Raw genomic sequence first — 16,514 nt, forward strand, 5'->3', positions numbered from 1 at the left:
ATTATTTAATTAGCTATATAAGCTCTATTTAAATAGGTCTAACCTAATAGGACCTAATAGGACCTATTAAAACCTAAGAGAACCTATTTATAATCTATTAAAACCTAAGAGAACCTATTTATAACCTATTAAAACCTAAGAGAACCTATTTATAACCCGTTAAAACCTAAAAGAGTCTATTTATAACCTATTAAAACCTAAGAGAATCTATTTATAACCTACGCCCCTAGAAGCTCCTTTAAAAATATTTTATTTATCCTCCTAGAAGAGCTTTTTCTAACCGCGGTTATAAATTATAGTAAATACTACCTCCCTAAAGAAAAGCTTTTCTAACCGCGGTTAGAGATAATAATATATATATAACTACCTCCTAGAAGTGATTTCCGACCGTAGTTAGAAAATATAATTCGGAGTATATATAAGAAGTTAAATATAAAAGAAGCGAAATATAGGTTTAATATAATATTAATTATATATAAAATTAAATAAGAATAAGATATTTCTATTTCTATTTATATTTATCTTATAATATATATATACTTACCTCTACTATAAATATATATTTTTAATAGTCTATAGTTAATAAATACTTAAATTAATAGTATACTACTATACTATAATTAATATTAATTTTTATTAGTAATTAATATAATATAAAGCCTATTAGCTTTAAATTTAGGGTAATTATATAAATTTTCTAACTTAATATTATAATAATATAGTAATATTCGATAAATAAACTAGAATAGTTATAAAAAATAGTAATTTATTTAAATAAATCAGTATTATTATAAACGCTAAGACCTATATTTTATATAAAAATAGGTTTAAATAGGTTATTATTAGGTTATTAGGTTTAACCTATTAGGTTTTAGGTTAGGTTAGGTTATTATTATAACCCTCTGCTAGGAGAGTGCCTTATAGGCTAGATCCCGCCTAGTCCTATAACCTAAGACCTATGACCTAGTAGGGGTAGCATAACCCCCCGCTAGAGAGTGTATTAGGAAGACTAAGTCCTGCCGGGTTAGGTGACCTAGTCCTATGACCCGCTAAAGGTTATCTATATAGAGACTACTAGGGGAACTTAGCTCTTTAGCGATTAGTTTATAAATATACTAGTACCTTACTATTCCTTTACTCTAGTTCTATATTACCTACTAGGACCCGCTAACACGCCGGTCCTAATATTCTAATCGCTAAATCTTCATTAAACTAGACCGTTAGAATATATAATATCGACGACTTAATATATAAGCGACCGCCTAAGGGGAGCTTTAGTCCTAATCGCGGAAACGAACGACGTCCTAAGACCCCTATAACCCCTATTAGAAGAGGTAGAGATATAGAGAGTCGACGATAACCCTTAGGGAGGAAACCCGTAAGATTCTATAACCCCGACTAAGGTAGATAAGGAGACGGAACTCCGAGAGTTAGAGACCTTTAAAAGATATCTAGCTATAGTAGAGGAGAAAAATAAGATCCGTATAGAATTATAGAATAAAGAAGAAAGCGTAGTAATCCTATAAGTAAGAATATAAGGATCTAGGATTTATTAGGGTTTATTAGATAGTACTACTAACTAAATTATTTACTAACTACCTAATACTATCTATATAAACTTAATTATATTATAAGGAAATACTAGAGGCTATTTATCCTATTAGAAGAAAGTAAGGGAATTATATAATTCTATAATATAATAATATATAAAACTAAAAGTTTAGGTAAATATAATCTTTTTAAATCGAACTAAAAAGCTTTCTAGAATAAATACCCTAATTAGTTCGCTAATAATATATATAAAGTAGACTAAGTAACTAAGTTCCTAGCGCTAAAGGTTAATATAATATAGATAGAATACTATAGGAATAATCTAGATATAATATTTACTTAGTTAGTCTTTAAAATATAGATATTTACTTAGATTACTAACTTTATTAAGATATAGTAAGAAGCTAAATATAACTAATAGTAGATAATATAAGCTAAATATTAAGATATATACTAATATATCTTAAAGCTTACTAAAGTTTATAACTACCTAAAAAATATACTAAATAAATAGATAAGAATTAACTATTTAGAGATAAATATCGTTAAGGAGATATAAAATAAAGTAAAGAGATTTATAGCCCTTACTATAGATTAATAGGATAATTAAATAACTTTCTATAACTAAATTAAGAAAGTAATACTAAATAGGATATTATATCTTAAAAAGATTAAGAAAATAATATAAGAAATATTATAGATTTATAAAGATCTAATAGAAGGTTTTTTAAAAAAAATAGTATTTTCTTTATATAGTAAACTATAATTACTATAGAAGATAGAAAAGCTACTATAAGATCTAAATAAGACTAGAGTAGAGATAGTAAATTCTATAATTTCTATAATAAGCTAGACTATTATATAAAAAACTATTATAAGAAAGCTATAATAAATACTATAATTATAGAAAAATTAAAAAAATAGATAACCCTATACTATAGACTTCTATAGTATTAGGGATAGTTCTCTTTAGAGAATATAAAGGAGTATACTAAGTATTTATTTATAATATACTAATATTAGATATTAAAACTAAAGCCCTAATAGGGGTAACTAAAACGCTAATAGATAGTAATATAACTTAGAGCTTTATAAGCTAGAAATAAATAAAAAAGAATCTAGAAAAGATATATATTATAAATACCCGCCTAATAAAAGCTATAAATAGATATAAGATCCCTTTATATAGAAGCTAAGAAGTATAGCTTAGCCTAATAAACCGGAATAGAATCTATAGAGTTATTAAAATAACTTATAAAGTTATAGATATAACGATCTATAATATAATCCTAAGAATAGATTAGCTTAGATAAATAAATCTAGATATTAACTAGGTAACTAATAAGTAAGTATATAGAAATATAGCCTTACTAGAGATTAAAACCCTCCCGCTAAAAGACTTTAAGGAAGAAATAAGACTATAAAGTATACTTAAAGAGCTATACTTAGATATTAATAAGATTACTAAAGAGTTTATAGTAATACTAGGAGTAATATAAAGCTTAGATAGGATCTTCTATTTAGTATAATCTTTAACTAAACTCCTATTAGAATACTAAGATCTAACTATTATAGCGAGTAAAAAAAGTACTATAGCCTTTCTAATCTATATAGAGTATAATTACGTAATTAAGCTAATATTAGGTAAAATACCTCTTTAGAGACTAATATATATATTATCTATAAAGAAGTTAGAAGTCTTCTACTAATATATTAAGGAGAATCTTAAAAAAGGCTAGATCTAATACTTAAAAAGTTAATTAGGTATATTTATCCTTTTTATATTAAAGAAAAATAGTAAGCTTAGACTTTATATAGACTATAGAGAGTTAAACGCGATTCCTATTAAGAACTATTACTCTTTACTACTAATTAATAAGTCTTTAGTAAGATTATTAGGAGTCTAGATCTATACTAAATTAGATTTATAAGATATCTACTATAGGATCTATATAAAATAAAGAGATAAATAGAAGATAGCGTTTATATTAAGGTAACTATTTATTAAGGCAGTACTTATTAACTAGGTAAATAATAATACGAGAGGGATACGTAGTTAGAATAAAGGGTATTCGATTCTATATTAGTTATAAGACTAAATCTTACCTTCCCTTTTCCTATAGGTGTCTTCCTTTTATAATTTAGGTTCCCCGCTTCTTAGGACCGGATTATATTAGTTCTATCCCGATATCGTAGGGTATTTAGAGGGGTCTCCTCCGTCTAAGAAAAAGGGAGCCTAAGGTAAAATAGTATAATAAAGAAATACTATAATAACTATCCCCTTTTCTCTATAAAACCCGTCCTAGGGTTTTAGGTTAAATAAAGGGAAGTATAAGTTATAAGGTAAGAAGGGTTCCTATCGAGTTTATCTCTTTTTCTATTATTCGGAGCCTCGTTAATATAGCTATAGTAGTAGCTAACGGATAGGATACTAGCGATCTAGTATCGGAACTAGAACTAGTCTAGTATCTAGGCTACTTACGTTCTAACTTAAAGTCTTTTAATACTACTAAAGGGGAGGTTTTCTCTATCTCCTACCGGTATAATACGATCGCGTCTATCTTTTACGAGCGATATTATATAGATAAGAAGACTTATAATATAGTACGTTTTTAGGCCTTTATTATAATAGATCTATACTTATCCTATATAGGTACCTATTAGTATAATAAGGGATACTTAGGATTTTTCTACTATCCTAAAATTTTTAAAGGTTCTTCTAGATAATAAAATAGAGTTATTAGAGTAGATTTATATAGAAGTTACTAAGAGTTCGTATAATTTAGCCTAGACGTTTAATATAGTAGTTATTAGTTACTATTTATATTAAAATTTAGTAAGTATAAAGAAAATATAAGCTATAAATATTTTATAGCTATTTCGTTAATAATTTATCTTCTAATAATAGTCTAGCTATTTTAGGTAAATTATAATAAGTTTATAAATAGTCGTTAGGCTAATATATAGACTATACTTAATAGTCGTAGTTTAACTCTATTAGATTAGAGTAGACTTTTAAGTCTACTCCTTAGGGATATAGGATATACTTATTAGACTATTACGAAATAGAGGTATTTAGAGTCCGTTTCTAATACTTTTATAGCTATATTCGGGGAAGCTATAAGAACGATCCTACTTAATACTTTTAGGATTAATAAGTATAGGAGGTTCGTAACTTATTCTTCTTAATAAAAGGGAAAGTACTATATATATAGTTCTTTCCTTATAATAAAGGTAGCCTAGAATAAAAGAGGAATTTATTTTAATTTTCTAACTATAATCTTTCTTTCTTTATATTATTTCGTTATTATTTATATATAGTTCCTTATATATTTTATAGATAATCCCCTTACGTCTTATTATCTTATCTTTTATAAGTCCTATTTATTTCTATAGGAATCTTCTTTTATTATAACGTAAGATTATAGTCGCGGTTATAGCTATAGTCGTAGTTATAGTTAGGGTCGTAGTATAAATCCTATTAATAACTTACTTATAGACTAATCTATACTCTCTTCTCCTTCGACTACTTCTAAGATAGTATCTAAGATTTATAACTATTCCGATATAGATCCGCTATTAACTCCTTCTTATATAGATCCTATTAAGACTACTTATTATACTCGAAACTCTAGTTCTTCTACGTATCTAAAATAAAATCGTTCTATCCGATATCGCTTAAATTAGTATATTACCTATTTATATATAGCTAAGAAAAAGTAGGTTACCGATAAACCCTTTAAGGTTAAGTATAAATCTAAGGCTATTAGTTCTATCTCTTACTAATATTATATAGAGAAGCGATAAGTATATAACTTAGTATAGATTTATTCGCCTTTCTTATTAGTATCGGCCTCTAATCGTATAGGTTCTAAATAGTATTACTAGTAACGCTATAGATCTAACCTTAATTATTAAATAGTCTACCCGATTTTTCGAAAAGTTAGAGGATCGCTCTAACTATATAGAATAGGATAGGATTAATAGGTCTTAGTTTTTCTATAGGTCTATTATCTAGACTACTATTAAAAGTAGGATTTATAGGTTAATCTCCGACTTTTTAGCGTTAATCTATAGTTATCGAGCTATTTATAGTTTCCCCCTATCTTAAAAGAAGACTCCTATTATAAGTATTATCTTCTCCTTTTTAGGTATATTTCCCTAACGAATTAGTAGGATATCGCTAACGCTTATAAATAGTTCCTCTCTTCTCGAGATCTAATCCCTTTATCTTATCTTAGTCTTTTAGTTATACTAGCTAAGCGGAAGGCTTACGATATTTCTATTCGCTACTTTATCTATTATAAGGATTCGGGATATACCTCGTAAAACGCTATAAAGTATTTATTTATTAGGGATCTAATAATAGTAATTATTATAAATAGTTAAGATACTAATATAAGCCCTATACTTTCCTTTAGTATCTAGGCTAGCTTTCCGATCGTACTAGATATACTATAGGTTTATTATATATTCGTTATAGGTTCCGGAATTATTCTATTTTCTCGTTTCTTAAAGATTATCTCTTCTATAATATCTCGGAGGTATTTCGATAGTAAAATAGGTTTATTTCGATCTAGATTTATTATCTTCTTTTTATTAATAAGGTATTAAATTTAACTATATATTTTAAGCTTTTTTCTTCTTTTCCTTAAGTTTTCTAAAGGACTTAATAGCTTCTTTTATATTTCCTATATTTTCTTTTAGGATCTACTAGTTATATTTAGTAGACTAACCTTTCTATTTTATTAAGAAATATCTCTCTTTATTAAATAGTCTCTTATCTTTAATATTTTTAATTTCCTATTTATTAGACTCTTTAAGTTCTAGTATTAGTAAGATTTCGGACTTTTCTCCTTTTTATAGTTTTAGAAAAGAGATATAAAATATATTATATATTTTATTATATTAGTTTAGAAGACTTAACTAATACGCTTAGGATCTAATAGGGTTTAGAACTTATAACGGTCTAATATATCTTAGGGCTAGTTTCTTAGTATAGACTTTAAATTTTAGATTTCTTATTAATAACCCTACTAAGTCGCCTTTTTTAAATACTATAGGTTTATAAATAGAGTTAAATTATTTCGCGGATAATTTAGAAGCTTTTCGCTATCGTTCTATTATATCTTCCTATAACTTTTTTAGAATCTCGATTCTTTTAGTTATAGCTAGGACCTCCTTTTTATACGTTTTATCTTTAGAACGTATATAAAAGTTAGGCTTATAGCTTATAAAAGCTATAAATAGAGAGTAGTCTATAGTTATATTAAGCGAGTTATTATAGGCGTATTATACTATTAGTAGTAATTTTAGCTATATAAGTTACTCTATATTAATAAAATATCTAAGATAATATTCTAGCGTTTAATTTATATACTCGGTTTAACTATCTATTTAGAGGTAAAATATAGTAGAAAGGTATAGTTTTATCTTACTTTTATAGTATAGTTAAGACTAAAATTTACTAATAAATATAGGGCCTTAATTAGATATAATACCCTATAGGGGTCTATAGCGAAGTTCTACTTCTATATAGAAAAGCTCTATAAGCTTAGAGGCGTTAATTAATATAGAAATAGTAAAAAATAGAGCCTATTTCGTTATCCTATTAATAATAATAAGAATACTATCTACTATATTATTTTTATAAATTATAGATAGTAATCCTATAATAAAGTCTATCGATAATTTAGCGAAGGGTCGAGTAGGAATCGGTAGTATTCCGAGTATACTATATAGCTAATATCTTAGAGCTATATTTCCTTAATATACTATATATTTAGAGACGTATTCCGCGATATCTTAATATATATTTTACTAATAGAAATATCTTTATAGTAATATTAATATTCTATATTTACTAAAATATCCCGTTAGGGTATTATTATAATAAAGACTAAGGAGTTTTTTCCTTAAGTTCTCTCCTATAGGGATATAGAGTCTTTCTTTATACTTTATAATACTATATAGATCGACGCTCTAGCTTTTATTATCTAGTTTCGACTAGGAAATAGTAAGTTTTCGGCGGTATATCTTAGGATCGCTATCTTAGATTTTCTCGATTAGATTTTATAGGTCTAGTTATACTTCTTATATATATATAGATTAGTTTCGGTATATATACTTAACCGTTTTATAGGGTATCCGTTAGTCACGATCTAACTCCTTCTATATAGTCTAATTAGCTACTTCTATACTAGTTTCGTCGCTATTTATACTAGTCTATTCTAGATTAAACTAAGATTTACCGGTATATAAATCGCTAATACTTAGCGATTTAGCTATAGTAATACTCTATTTCGGTAGTATTTTAGTAATAATTCTATTACGTAATAGTCTAAGTAGATCTTCTACTAAAGCGTCTTTTAGTTTTAGATCTACTTTTTAGGATAATATATCTATAGGATTTATTTTTCCTAGTCTATATTTAATAAAAAAGTTATATAGAGATAGGAATATATACTATCTTACTTATCTTCTATTTAGCTTTAGCTACTTTATAAAATTCTATAAATTTATATAATCGGATAGAACTTCTATAGATTAGATACTTCCTTCTAAATAGTATTACTAATATTTAAATAAGTAAATAATAGCGAATAGTTCTTAATCCGGGGTAGAATAGTTAAGTTTAGTCCTACTAAACTTTCGGGACTAAAAGGCTATAGAGTACTATTTCCTATCTTTATCCTTCTAGGATATAATCCCTCCTATACCTTTATTAAAAGTATTAGTTTTTAATCGCGTATCCCTTTCTAAATCGAAATAGTATAGTAATATTAGTAACTAAAATACTATAATTAGATAGTAAAACGCGAGTCTTTTATAGATATTAAGCTAGACTTATCTAGGTTTTCTTCTATTTTTTAACCCTTTTAGTAAGGAAGTTAATAGGAGTATAATTTATAAAAACCGCGGTATAAACTATTAATAAAAGTTATAGAATCTAATAAATACTTAGATATTATAATAGCTTTTAGGGAGTTCCTAGTTCCTAATAGATTCTATCCTTTAGAGGTCTATAGAGACGCCCTTCGAATCTACTATAAATCCTAAGAACTTTACCTCTTCCTAATAGAATATATACTTTAAGGCCTTTATATATAGGCTAGCTCTCCTAAGGTTTTTAAGGACTTTTTAGAGGTATTTTATATAAGATTTCTTTATCGGAGAAAATATTAGTATATTATCGAGATATATTATATAGATTATATTAAGGTAGTCTCTTAGTACGTTATAGATATAACTTTAGAATATAGTAGAGGTATTAGTTAGTCTAAATAGTATAACTATATACTTATAATACCTATATCGAGTATAAAACGTAGTCTTCTACTTATCTCTTTTCTTAATACGAATTCGGTAATATATATCTTAGATATTAACTTTACTAAACTATTTAGCTCCCGCTAATCGGTCTAGAATTTCTAAGATAAGTAGTAATAGGTACTAGTTTTTAATTAAGATTTTATTTAGCCCCCGGTAGTCTATATAAAGACGTAATCCGCTATCTTTTTTTAGAACGAAGAGGATTAGTACTTCTATAGGACTTTTAGATAGTCGGATTTATCTATTTTCTAGATTCTTATCGATATATTCTTAAAGTTCTTTTAGTTCCTTTTAGGATAAAGGGTAGATTAGTCCGTAAAAGGGATTTTCTCCTAGTAATATATTAATAGTATAGTCTATAGCCTTATTTAAGAGAAGGGTTCGTACGTTTTTCGTAGAGAAGACGTTATAAAATCTTTATAGTTCTAAAGGTAAATTAGGAGATTCTTCTATATCCCTCTCCTCTTTATATAGGAGCTATACTTCTTTAGGTATTTTTATTATAGTATAGACGTATATATAGTTCCTATACGTTTTTATAAATCGGTATAGGATTATCGCTTTATAGTTTAAAATATTAAACTACTATTTTCGGTTTAGTAAAGAGAGATTAATTTTTTAATTAACTAAGGTTATTATTAATAGTAGTACTAGACTACCCAAAATCCTTAGATCTTTATTAATAGTAATATAGGATTATATAAATATTCTAGTAATTCCTCTACTATCTATAATAGTTATAGGGATATTCTATACCCTATATATAGTTACTTCTTTACGTCCTACTACTTTAATAATAGAAGGTATAAGCTTCGCTTTTTAAAGTTTCTAAGTTTTTATAAACTCGTAACTAATAAGATCGACTTCCGTATAACTATCTAGGTCTATATAGGTTTTAATTTTTCCTACTAGGATTAGAGTATAGAAGCGTATTATTATTCCGATCTAGGGGGTCGGAGTAGGGAAATCTACTCCGACCCGCTCTTATTTCCCTATTATTTTATTAAGGATCCTTTTACTTTTACTAGTTATACTTTTATTTTCTTTATTAGGGAGTTATTTAGATATTTATTTAAAAGATAATCCTTACTTTAATAGGTATAATAGGTAAGTTTCTTCCCTATCTTTTTATCGATAGGGTTTCCTCGCCTTTTCGACCTTAAATCCTTTAGATTTCTTTTTTTAGAGGAGTTTTCGTTTTTATTATATTTTTCGAATTTTTTTTTTTCTTCTTTATATCTAGGTCTCTCTACCCCGATTCGGTCGCTTTTCGTTTAGGTTTCGTTTTTTAGTTTTAAAGCTCCTAAAATTTTAATATAATAGAAACTATCTCCTTTTAAGTTTTTAGAAGAGTTAGGTTATATTTATAGATATAGGCTTAGAGTCTATAATTAAGTTTTAAAAAGAAGATAAAGACTTTTTATTCCTCGCTTTACTTTAGGAAATATTTTTCTAAGAGATTTAACTTATAGTAAAAGTCTCTTAGGTCTTAATCGTTTCGCTAGATTATTTATTATATTTAGTTAATAATAATAGCTTATATATTTATAGAATTTTTTATTAAGGATAAAGTCTATTCTTTAAAGTAAGTCTATAAATCCTATATAATTTAGTTTAGAGTTAAGGATATTTTATCTAAGTAGTTATACTAAAGTTATTAGTAGTTCCTATTTATATAGAATAGGGTACTAAAGATCTTTTACTTTTTAGTACTATATTTTTTACTCGCTCTTTTAAATTCTAAATATAGCCTAAGTAACTAGTCTTTTCTTTCTTAGATTAAGAATTCTTCTATAAAGTTAGAGTTCTTAAAACGGATTTCCTAACTACGTAGGTTTAGGGAATTACTACGGATCCGGCTATAATATATAGATATTTCGGCTACTCTTTTAAGCTATTTAATCCTTATTATAAGGGCTTAGAAGGTTTCTTTCTTAAGGATTACTTAAGAATTATCCCTATTTCACTAAGGATTTAGGGTAGTTTCGGAGGGTTATCGGTTATCTCCGCTAGCGGTAGTAGGTACTTCTAAGAGTCCTAATAAAGATTAGGTCTCTCCCTCTTCTATCTCGTAGATAGTAGGGTTTTCTTATAGAGGTATCTCCTTATTACCCTATCGGGATCGTAAACTCTATCTCGTTATTATTTCTTTAGGTAGTTAAAGAAGAAGATTCAGAATTATTAAGGTAACTATTTATTAAGGTAGTACTTATTAACTAGGTAAATAATAATATAAGAGGGATATGTAGTTAGAACGAAGGGTATTCGATTCTATATTAGTTATAAGACTAAATCTTGCCTTCCCTTTTCCTATAGGTGTCTTCCTTTTATGATTTAGGTTCCCCGCTTCTCGGGACCGGATTATATTAGTTCTATCCTAATATCGTGGGGTATTCGGAGGGGTCTCCTCCGTCTAAGAAAAAGGGAGCCTAAGGCAAAATAGTATAATAAAGAAATACCGTAATATTTTGCTTAATCTTTTCTAGCTTTCTAGGGTTAATATAGGTCCCTTCGGGGCGGTTTTCCTTATTAAGATACTAGTATATTACTATTTTATATAAATAATAGGGGTTCCCGTATAGGCACCTCCTTTTTTTAAATAGGATCGGCTCCTTAGTTTAGGACTTTGATTCTTAGTGCCCCTACTAGGTTAAGAATGCCCCTTTTAGGGGTATAGTAGATAATACCTTTTATACCCCTATTTCTCGATTTATTACGCGGAACGACTCGAGGAGATCACAGATTTAGTAGACTTTCTTATCTATAACGATCTCTTAATATCTTCCTTACCACTAAATAGGTAAGACCTCTTTAATAGCATATAGGAAGTCCCTATTTACGTCTCCGTTATTAATACCGAGGCTAATAGCTTACTCCCTTAGGGTATTCTATTATTTAAGCTATTATTCGATATCTCTAGTCGGTTTTTAGATAGCGAAGACCTTCTACTTTATTCGGACTTCCTCCTCGTATATAGTCGATCTCGCGAAGCGATCTCTAAAGTATACTAGTCTCTTATACGGGGTCTAATAGTCGGTGATAGCGGTATAGTGGATTAGGTCTAGGAAGGTATAAATATAGTCATTTATATTAGAAAGTCCTTTTGTCTCCCTATCCTATTTCGATTAGTCCACTTTAAAGATATCTATTTCATCTCTCTAGTCTCTTTTGTCCGATTCGGTCCCTCCGTAGGGATATTCCGGCCTAATAGGCTCTTCTTTCCTAACTAGTCTCTCTATCGGGGGGGTATCTAGGTTATAGTGCTTCTAGACTTATTTTTGTGTCGTATATAGCTTCACCCGGGCGAACTAGGTACGCTATTAGGGCGAATCCTTTAGTTTTTCGCCCTTTATAGCGGAGAGAATTATTGATGCTTCTATTATTGGGGTTAGGTGCTATATAGCCTTAGCGGGCTACTGTGCAGCTTTAGAGGTTTTCAGGTGCTAATAGGCGCTATATCTTGTGGATAGCGGCCTTATTTCGTGCGAACCGGGCTTATAACTGTCAACTGACGTGGTATTCAGTATAGTAGGGGTCCAATTAAGGGAGTTGAAATCTCTGTATTTCTGTATCCACTATTCTAGCAGGAAATATGACTATCTGACTAATATCAAAAATACTGCGTAGACGGGATAAACTAAACTTCCGGTATGCCGATCTTATGCTCCGACATCAGATGGATACCTGATTCTCTAGGCAGACACCCTTTCTGCCAATTTTTCTGCCTAACTCAATTTTTCTGCTATATCATATGAGATCAAGTCTATATGGTAAACAATGCACTTTTTTTGTCAAAAAATCATACATTTCCATGCAATTAAGCTAGCTTCATATCAACTACCCTCATTCCCGTCAGTTAGTAGCCCCATCATCAACGCTTGGAGAGGCGTACGACCAGCCAGGAATTCCCGATTCCCGATTAAGCTGCCTCCGCATGTTGTAGATATCCAAGGGTTGAAGACACGACGTAGGATCATTGGCTCGGGCGATAGAAATGATCTGGCGGGCAGTAAGACCTTGCTCAAGCTGCTTGCGGATCTCAGCTGCCTTCGTATCAAGCTCGCGCTTGCGATGGATAATATGGGTTTCCGGCGGGGATGGGCCATGATTATGGCCCGCGTTTTCCACAGTCAGATGCCATATGTTAGTATCATGTTGAAGTCGAAGAGAAATTGCAAATGGGCACCCGGTTGCAAGACTGGTCCTCTGCCTTTTGCGCTCGTGGCCGAGTCGATCGTGTGGTGTGCGGCCTCGATCACAGCGGAGCCGGACGGTCTTCTTCACTCCCCGCTTTGTACGTTTAGAGCGTGAGATTGACACGGCGTAACCGTGCGTACGCGCGAAATCATTGATGGTACGGACTGCGACTTTGATATCGGTGTATTGTTGATTGAGAGCGGGGAGTGGCATAAAAATCAGTGTAGCAGGTGGCTCGGCAGTAGTTGACTCGGCGGTAGTTAAGGCGGCGGCCGGGGGCTCGGAGGGGCCTGTGGGGCCGATGGGCCTTGGCAGCGTATGGCGAGACTCGGGGACGCTGATCTGGGTTTCAGGGATAACCTCAGGCTCGTCATCATCAGACAGTAGATAATCAAGCTGTAAAGAAGCCATTTTGATACAGATGCAATGGATGGAGATTTATGATGAATGGGGAGACAAAATAGGAGTATTTGATTTTTTCAATCGAAATTGAGAGGATTAGAAATGGATGCCTGAAGAAATGGGCATTAATTGTAAGTATGTGGAGTTCAAATTTGGAAGGCGGTGGAGGATATGTGGGGACATCAAGAAGGGCGGTGTCCTAGTTAGGAAAGCGGTTCTAGGCAGGGTTCCTCCACAAAGGGCGGTGTGTGTACATGGTACCAGGGCTGTCCCTAGACCTCCGCAATGGGCTTGAATGGGCCCTACCTTCGAAGCCCAACTAAGCCCACGGCCCATTAGTGGGGGCCCATGAGGCCCCCAATAAAACCCATTCGTATGCATAAACACAGTCTTAGCGCTCATAAAATTGCTGATTAATGCCTACATTTTACGCATGCTCGAGTCTATGAGCTTACCGCGGAAGAACTCGGTCAATTTAGGGCTTAGAGGGTAATCTGAATACCTAAAAATACTAGAAAAATCTAAATTACCTACAAATCTGCCAAGAATTAGCATGTTCGTATTTTTTGAGGCCCATAGCCCACCGATGGGCCTAGAGACCGGGCCCAAAGCCCAGCCCATTTGTAGGTTGAGCCCATTTGTAGGTTGGGGCGGGTTGGGCCTTATGCTTTGTGGGGTGGTGCGGATGTCTAGCTGTCCCCTATATGTACAGTGTACTACATCGAACCTTGACATAGAATAAAAAAATGTATTGCCAGTTGTATTTCTTCATTTCATAAAATCTGTGCGATGAGATGATGAGGTAGATGCAAAAAAACAAACCGTGCACCATCACATCAACCATCAAGATTGATCAAGATGTGCCCGTATCATCGCAAGCATAAATGTCCCCATTGTAGATGTCAGCGAGATATTTCCATCAAATCCTGAAATATCGACAGCGAAATAAATGAGAGATCCTAAGCGAACCCGTTTCTCAGGTTATCGTACTTGGAGCCAGGATAGTGCAGCTGATTGCCACTCTGATCCAAAGCACCGACGCCTCCGAAGGTATCGACAACCTATATTTGTGTCAGCCAGGTGCGAAGCACACTCTAGAACAAGTCAAAAACCTACAGTTGTAATCAAACTGTCTCCACCGCCCTTGTCACTGCTGCTCTCCCACCACATACCACCACCCAGACCTCGGGACTGAATGTACTGCGCTTTCTGACGCGCAATCTCGGGAGTGTCATAGCTGACAAATAGGCGACTACCTGGGTTGTAGCAGTAGCTTGCACCAGCCTGATCCAGGACAGTGACTCCACAGCCGGGGAGGGGCAAGCCCTTGTAATCCCACACGCCATTCTCCCAGGTACCTGCTCCAACGCCATTGTAAGGTCTTCCGGGGCCGTCGGTGTTGGCAAATGCCCGGCCGTACAGGGGCATACCCAGCACGATCTTGTGTGGGGCAACTCCCTGCGAGAAGTAGTAGTCAATTGCTTGGTCCGTGTTGAAGGGGGTGCTCGCAGGGTTGTCATTGGAGCCATGGAGGTTGGCATTGTGGCCAGCAACTGTATCCCAGCTACCGGAGTAGTCGTAGGCCATGAGGTTCCAGAAGTCGAGGTACTGATCCATCTGGTTCAGATGCTCTTGGCGGTAGTGCTGAGGGCCTAGTACTTGTGTCAGTTGTATCGGGATATTATATGGGGATGGGACTTACCAGCTGGGGAGGCGACAGTCAGCAGGAAGTGATAGCCGCCAGCGTTCGCTGCACTGTAAGAGTCCAAAGACTGAAACGTCATTAGCTAGATGATCATGGACTAGACTGAGCACACATACCCCGCGCAGTCGTCGAAGTGCATCGACAAACTTGTCCGCCTGGTCATCATTCGCAGGATACTAGATGTCAATCAGCATCGACCATTCCACGCCGTGGGATCTGTATAGTCACCTCATAATCAACATCAATTCCATCAAGGCCCAGGTTCTTCACCAGCTCTGTAGCAGAGTCCGCAAACCTCTGCCGTCCACCCTCACTGTCGAAGGCAGGGGCAAAGCTGGGGGAATAGGTCCAGCCTCCAATCGACAGAAGAACCTTGAGCTTATTGTTTCTCTTCTTGAGTAAGAACAGCTGCTTGATACAGCCATAGACATTGTTTCCGGAATCATTCCAGGAATCAGAAGGATAGTGCTTATCAGTGTCGGCCCAGGTGTCGGACAGATAGACCTCTCCAGTACCGGGGCGGATGTTGGCAAATGCGTAAAGCACATGCGTCAGGCGCTCGGCAGGAAGGTCCTGGGGTTGGAAGTTGCGACCATAGATAGCCTAAGGATAACTTTGATTAGTTTGATTCGGGATACATCGGATGTCTTGTCGTCGGCTCATCCATGGGACACATTGGTCAACCATCTGGAAGTCATGGCATCCGATCTTCACTCACCCAGTTGACAAAGTATGCCACAGAGCGGAACCCGCCAACATCCCGAGAAGCGAGCCCGGTGCTATTGGTGCTCAGGACAGGAATGTAGGCAGCTTTGGCGAGCCAGCTCAGGCCTAGAAGGAAAGGAATGACCAAGTGCATGATGAAGGAGCGTCGAGGTGGTATCGTGATGGGCTCGTTCCAGCGAGGATTGAAGAAGAGAGGTTGTCGAGTGTAAGAATGAGAAATGATCCCTCTATTTGTAGTCGAGGTCGACAAACAAATAAACACCTCGGAGTAATCTCATGGCGGACAATAGTGATTGTTTGGTCTATTCAGTCCGTTTGTGTCTGCAACCTCAACTCGATACCCTCCTCGCTAGGACCTGGGAAGGTGACCTTGCGATACCGAGTCTGCCTTGTTCTGACTGCCATTGATCTCGAGACAATGGTTGTGCTTGGGCTTGTCCCAATCAGCAGGTTAAGCAATGGATCAATACACATGGTCGATAGGAACAATGTTTCCCGGGTTGTGGGGGTTTCAGCGACGAATTAGGCAACGCCCTACTCCACCCTTTCCACATTGGGACGCCTCATTGTGAGGTAGGAGGTGTATAGACAGTGTCTATGG

At 33.3% G+C, this 16,514-nt stretch overlaps 2 protein-coding genes across 2 annotated transcripts; both read right to left on the reverse strand.

Annotated features, from left to right (window-relative positions):
• Positions 1-12,735: 12,735 nt before the first annotated feature.
• N7457_007523 (uncharacterized protein) lies at positions 12,736-13,491 on the reverse strand (the record flags this gene model as incomplete). Its single annotated transcript, XM_057178566.1, has 1 exon — positions 12,736-13,491. The coding sequence occupies one exon, from the start codon at positions 13,489-13,491 to the stop codon at positions 12,736-12,738; it is 756 nt and encodes a 251-aa protein (XP_057030310.1).
• A 950-nt stretch (positions 13,492-14,441) lies between these two features.
• N7457_007524 (glycoside hydrolase family 18 protein) lies at positions 14,442-16,046 on the reverse strand (the record flags this gene model as incomplete). The annotated part of the gene is made up of 6 exons (XM_057178567.1): positions 14,442-14,543; positions 14,599-15,134; positions 15,185-15,254; positions 15,304-15,363; positions 15,416-15,790; positions 15,906-16,046. The coding sequence occupies 6 exons, from the start codon at positions 16,044-16,046 to the stop codon at positions 14,442-14,444; spliced, it is 1,284 nt and encodes a 427-aa protein (XP_057030311.1).
• Between the last annotated feature and the right edge of the window lie 468 nt (positions 16,047-16,514).

The sequence above is a fragment of the Penicillium paradoxum genome (genome assembly GCF_028828445.1).
Source record: "Penicillium paradoxum strain IBT 22861 chromosome Unknown utg000006l_segment0_segment0, whole genome shotgun sequence".
Taxonomy (NCBI): Eukaryota; Fungi; Ascomycota; class Eurotiomycetes; order Eurotiales; family Aspergillaceae; genus Penicillium; species Penicillium paradoxum.